Source organism: Nematolebias whitei, chromosome 11 (assembly GCF_014905685.2).
Source record: "Nematolebias whitei isolate Nwh7 chromosome 11, NemWhi1, whole genome shotgun sequence".
Classification (NCBI taxonomy): domain Eukaryota; kingdom Metazoa; phylum Chordata; class Actinopteri; order Cyprinodontiformes; family Rivulidae; genus Nematolebias; species Nematolebias whitei.
Window position 1 is genome coordinate 32,409,983 of NC_056508.1, and position 6,000 is coordinate 32,415,982.

The 6,000-nt window shown below is 39.5% G+C and overlaps 1 protein-coding gene across 2 annotated transcripts in view; it reads left to right on the plus strand.

The window, feature by feature from the left end:
• The window catches only part of cpne5a (copine Va), a 79,201-nt gene that overhangs the window by 40,333 nt on the left and 32,868 nt on the right, over positions 1–6,000 (plus strand). For both annotated transcript variants that reach the window (XM_037684893.1, XM_037684894.1), the window contains 3 exons: positions 1,156–1,219; positions 4,839–4,942; positions 5,211–5,315. In XM_037684893.1, coding sequence (XP_037540821.1) covers positions 1,156–1,219; positions 4,839–4,942; positions 5,211–5,315 — 273 coding nt within the window. The remainder of the gene's footprint in view (positions 1–1,155; positions 1,220–4,838; positions 4,943–5,210; positions 5,316–6,000) is intronic.

Sequence of the window (6,000 nt, forward strand, 5' to 3'; positions counted from 1 at the left end):
TTGTCTGCAACGATGAGGTCAACAAGCTGCTGGGAGGAGTGACCATCGTTCAGGGAGGAGCTCTGGCCAACTTTCAGGTGGTCCTCCTGCCCAAGAAGCCAAGTCCAAGTAGACGGATCAACAACCGCAACCAGTTTTTTTCAGCTCTGCTCTAAGACAGACCGCTAAAAGAGATCCTTCTTGCCCACATCCATCAGCATCAAGAACAACTCTTTAATGAAACCAGTAGGATGAGTTACAACATTTAATTTCCCTTTGGGATTATTAAAGTATTTTTGAATTGAACTGAATCAAATTTAGGAACTATATATTTATTGGTATATATCTGTTACACAATGCCAAAGTCAAATGTATTTATTTATTTATGTTGACAAAAGTGCTGCACAGATAAAACATCTGGAAATGTGCAAATAACTAAAGCAATGAAAAGAAATACAAATATAATAAAATGTGCTTCAACTCAGAACTGGCTAAAAATGAAAATAATCCACATAAAAAACTCAGTCTCTAAATGTCATGGAATAAATCAAGTCTTTAAATGAGTTTTAAAAGTGTTTTGTGTTGGTGACATCTTAATGTGACAGAGCAGACTGTTCTAGAGTCAAGGAGCAGCTGCACCAAAAACTCAATCAGCCCGTCTGCTTTAATCTGCTCCTTCTCTGTGCATTCAAGAGCATCGGCTTGTCTGACCCAAATGATCTTTTAGGAGCATACAAGTCGGGAGATTTGACCGCTAATAAGGAGCCAACCTGCTCAATGATTAAAAAATAAGCAATAAAGTCTTAAACTGTTTTCTAATAAAAATTTGGAGTTAATGCAAAGGAGCCCAACCAAGTCAGATGTGGTCTTGCTGAAGTTTGCTTGTCAGAACTGGAGCTGCAGCGTTTTATTTGAGCAAAAGAGCTGACACCAATGTGAAGCCTTAAAATAGTCCAGTCGAGAAGAAATTAAGATGCTTCTTATAAAAGTTGCTTGATTTTTTTCCACAAATGTCCACAGCTGCCTCTAGAAAAGTATCAGCCACAGACAAAATGTTACTGTGAGAAATACTTGTCAAAGTACATAAATGTCTCTTACGACCGAGCCAGAGCTGCTCAGTGGGTTGTTGTGTCTGCCGTTGTTACAAGTGTGAATAACTGCGTTTTGTTTTCACAGGGGCATACCTGGGAAGACGTGTGGAACCATAATCCTGTCAGCAGAGGAGCTGGGAAACTGCAGGGTAAGTCTGGGAAGTTTTCACCAGTTCTAAATTTGTTTACTTTGTTTTGGAATAAATGTTTTTTTTAATGCTCGCTGATGTGATTTATTTTTCAAAGCGAATGGTACTCCAGTTTTATTGGACATTTTAACTGGTGCAAAATGCACGTTTAGCAACGCTCACTTGTCTACTTCGGTGAAGTGGGAGGTTTTATATCCTTCTTGTCAGTGAGATGCATTGAATCATAAACGTCCTCATTAAACGAGCAGGATATGCTGTGTTACCAAGCAAATGTGTTGTCATTTGGAAATTGTGTACATGGTGAAAAGGCTATGAATTTGAATGTCTATTTAATGAGACCGCCTTCGTTCTAGTCACTGAATCAGGCATTCGCTCTCATGCGTGGTGTTTTAATCTATGAGTCTACATTAATAACCTGTGCCCACTAATGCTCATTGGCTTTCTCTCCACACTGCTAAACAAAGATAGTAAATAACCACGTTACAGTGCTGTCAGTAGACCAGGAGAGAGCAGCAAGACTCACTGGGCAGAATAATTGCCCTTCCTCAGAAGTTTTAGAGTAAACCATGAAGGATCTGTGTTCCCGCTTAATGTCCTAAAACATGTTATGACTTATCGAGTCAAGGCTTTGTTTAGTCCTTGTGTACTTTTATCTAATTTGACAGTAGTTATTCCTAGCCTGACTTTTTTGTTTTAAATAATCAGTCTGTTCTTAGGCTTAGGCAGATCAGCCATGCTGATAATGAACCTGCCATGATAACCATTACTGATTCTGTCTTGCTGGACTGAAGTGTCGGTGCTCATGCTCATGAGCGCTGACGGGCTGCTGTGAGTCATCAGGTGCGCTGCTTCCGAGTTGATAGGTGTCAGCAACATCGGTGCAAAGCACCACTTCAAGGAGCTATTCAGTAATATAAATGCAAATGATCATTGCTGGTACAAAATGACTATTTCCATGCTTCTAGTCAATTATAGACAGGAAGACATGTTACTTCAGACTTAATGTTTGCACAGCATGTTAACCCTAAATGGCAGTACCTTAGGCTGGAGTAAATATTGTACAAATAAAAAACAGATGACTGTGAAGACTGTTGCCGGCAGCGTTCCCTGTCTGTAAATTATAATGGTTTAGAAGCGCTACAGTCCATCTGGACAGTGTTTATCCTGCAATCCACCTGTGACCAATAGTTAGTGGCAGCTCAGGTGCTGCTTTGCCTCAGGGTAAACACTGTATACCTTGTTTGGGGAAAGTGGGACCAGCAGAGCAGAAATCAACAAGGTAGGTTTTTGTAGAATTGACTCTCACCTTCTTGATGGATTTGCCAGGTATTCTTGAATAGAGCAGGAGCCTCCACATGGATCAAAAGCTTCCTCTTGGCTGTCGTTATCTTTGGCACATATGGCTGCTGAACAGGGGTTGGCTTATTTTCAGATTTTACTTCTGGTTTTTGTAGCTGGTTTCAAGGTAACAACTTTACAAACGGCAGCACATTGAGTACCAGGACACTGTTTAGGAATACACAATTAAGTAAAATCAAGCCATTTTTACAATTAGAGCCCAAAATCACAGAGCTCTTTGCTAGATCTTGAGTCCTTTTTGTCTGAATGTGAAAAAGATTATGAAAATAAATGCAATTTTTCTTATTGTTTTTAACATTCAGAAAATGGAATTCATCTTTATTGTGATTTCTTTCTCATTTCTTGTGCATTCATAAAACAAAGATAGGCGTAAACTGACAGACATTCTATGCCTCAGTCTTATTATTGTCACAGACAAACACCAGAATAAATAGAGTGATGCTGCGTAAAGCCCACAAAGGAGCTGAGTTAATGTCCGTATAATCCTTTGGCACACGATTCACCGGATGATTCACTAAAGTGTGCAATCCTGAAGATGCCACATAGAGGCTTATGTAACATGAATTCAGGTATTGTGCGGCTTGCTTTGTAGCCCTTTGACAGACCAGACCCCCTTTGTGGAAGTGACAGTGTGCATCGCCCTGCCACTTACCCCCATGCCGCGCTATCTTGATAAAGCAGAGAAAGGATGCAGACTGCACTTTCTATTCCCCTGCTGCTCCTGAACCTCAGTGGCTGAAATGAATGTTCTGCCTTTTCCTCACTTAATGAGACAACACAGCATGGCACCAGAGTGGGTATGTGTTATCTGTGCCTAATGAGGGCTTAAGGCATGATAGTGTAATTGTAGAGGCTGCGTCAGGCTTGTGCAGGGTGGTTATAGAGGATCGTTCTAAAGGCCTTTGATAACTGACATAAGCAAATTCTTCCAACGCGTTGAGTTATTTGTTCAAATCGACCAAGTGGGAACTTGGGAAATTAGGTCTTCTTGTGAAAAGCCATCGAGGGAGAGCTTGAGACACTTTTGGTACGAAATGCTCCGTGGATTTCTCCAGAGCAGTTAAATCTGTGCCCGGCTGGAAAAAGACAAGTTTCAATTAGCACACTCCCCACTTTTATTGCAACCGGTTTAAAGCGCAAATAATAACTGAAAATGACACGAGACAATTAAAGTAGACATACAGCAGCCCATTTCGACGCCCACTCCGACTGTTTCAATTAGCTTATTTTTCTCCTTATTTCAACATTTCTGCTGTGATGATTAGATAAAACAATATTAGTGGAAGAAAAGAGCAAAACAGCAAATCTGAATTTCAGAAACATATGCTTAGTGAAGTTGTACCACAAAGACATCCATGTTTCTCTGTACAGTTGCCTCTGTCTGGGTCCAAAGCATATGGTGATGTGATGGGGTTAGTAAGAGATAGGTCACAGGGAGGGCGTGCCACACCAATGTGGGTCAACGCAATCAATAGAGGCCGTGCTCGACACATTGCTGATTCAGATCAAATAGTAACACTTCAAACTAAAAACAACTCCTGTCTCTGCCTTCTGCTCGAATATCTTCTCTTCATCTCACACTCACAGAACCAACGATTAGACACTTGACTTGCACATGCAGCATGTTTCAAGCTGAAGACATGATGCATAAAGCTCATGGATGTGAAGGCTGTTGGTGATGAAGTATACAACATACAAAGTATTTTTTCTGATCTACACGCTTACCTGTCCAGTGACTACATAGCCTCATTTTTATTGAATATAGTCTAACCATAGGGAGTGTATTTGGGTTCAAAAACATTAAAAGGCCTGAACATAATTCTTCATACACCAGTGAACACTGAAATGGTGCTTTACTGAGTAGAGCTATAATAATAATACCAGGTTTTCTAATGTGTTGATGGCTGCAGTCTCTTGTTCATAAACCAAACCCGCACACTACAAGGTCTTGTAAGCCATTACTGTCTATTGCAATGTGCCTCACATTGTACTATTGTTATATTCAGCACAAATAAGAAATTTCCAATGCAGGTGTTGAAAAACAAAAAGTGGTAATGAATGATTAGCGAATTTTGGAAACTAGTGCCCAGTGGTTGTTGTTGCTCTGCTCTGACTGGGATTCAGTCAGCACTTTCCTTTTATTTGGTGCTTCGGTGCTTTTATATCTTGGCGAGCAGCATGCATAAACAAAAAACAGAGGCAGGCGCAAAGGCTGTGTCTTTTCCTTTTTGGACTTCTCTGTTCTCTGACTCTGTTGTAGGATTACGCCTCCATGCAGTTCTGTGCCAACAAACTGGATAAAAAGGACTTCTTTGGAAAGTCGGACCCCTTCATGGTTTTTTATAGAAGTAACGAGGACGGCACGTGAGTTCGTCTATTGATTCAGTTTCTCAGGAAACTTCCCAGTGGGTGAATAAAACCAGATTTATGTGTGCTAAGATATGAAACGAAGGTCACCAAGTACAAAAGAATTAGGCCGAGCCACCTTGAGCTCAGCTGCATACAAATATAATCATCCAGACATGGTCCCAAAGCAAAGCAGAGCTGTTGTGGAGAGAGTTTTTCCTCTTGATTTTGTTTTGAAGATTAATTTTTTTTTGGTTTTCAAATCCTTGTTGATTTTCTGCTCCAGGTTCACCATCTGTCACAAGACTGAGGTGGTGAAGAACACTTTGAACCCTGTGTGGGAACCCTTTTCCATTCCTGTCAGAGCACTTTGCAATGGAGACTATGACAGGTACAGTTTTGTGATCCTCTGTAATTAAGGCTGAGTCTTATTTCCAGAGATATCTCTTTTCTTACTGATGCACTTTGAGTCTTCCCATGACACTTAAGGGGTTAAAACATTCCTGTTATGAAAAGAAACACCAGTTCATAAAGCTGATACTCTAAATGGTTGCAGATTCATTTTATGCAAACAGATGGTACATGCTTTTGCCAAAGATGTTACGCAGCAAACGTCTGGAAGACATTGTTGTTTCCTTGTTAAGAAAAAAATGACAATGACATCAAATGTAATACATCAGAAAACCACCAAACTAAACAGGATGGTCAATGTTGTTACAGTAAAATAATTTGAAAAGAAGAAAAAATACATTACTGGGTTACTTTGCTACAAAACTCTTTAAACATTGTTTGTGTTTCTCTGAAAAATCTCAGGGTAAATTCCATTGATCCACTTTACGTTACTTTTACATTTCAATGTTCACACCAGTGTGGAAACTTTTTCTCACACTCTGGAGGAGGGAAAAAAATTATAAAGATATCTGTCCTAAATGCAGATTTCTCACGGGTAACTAACGCACACACACACATATATATATGTATATATATATATATATATATATATATACATATATATACATATATATACATATATATACATATATATACATATATACACATATATACATATATACATA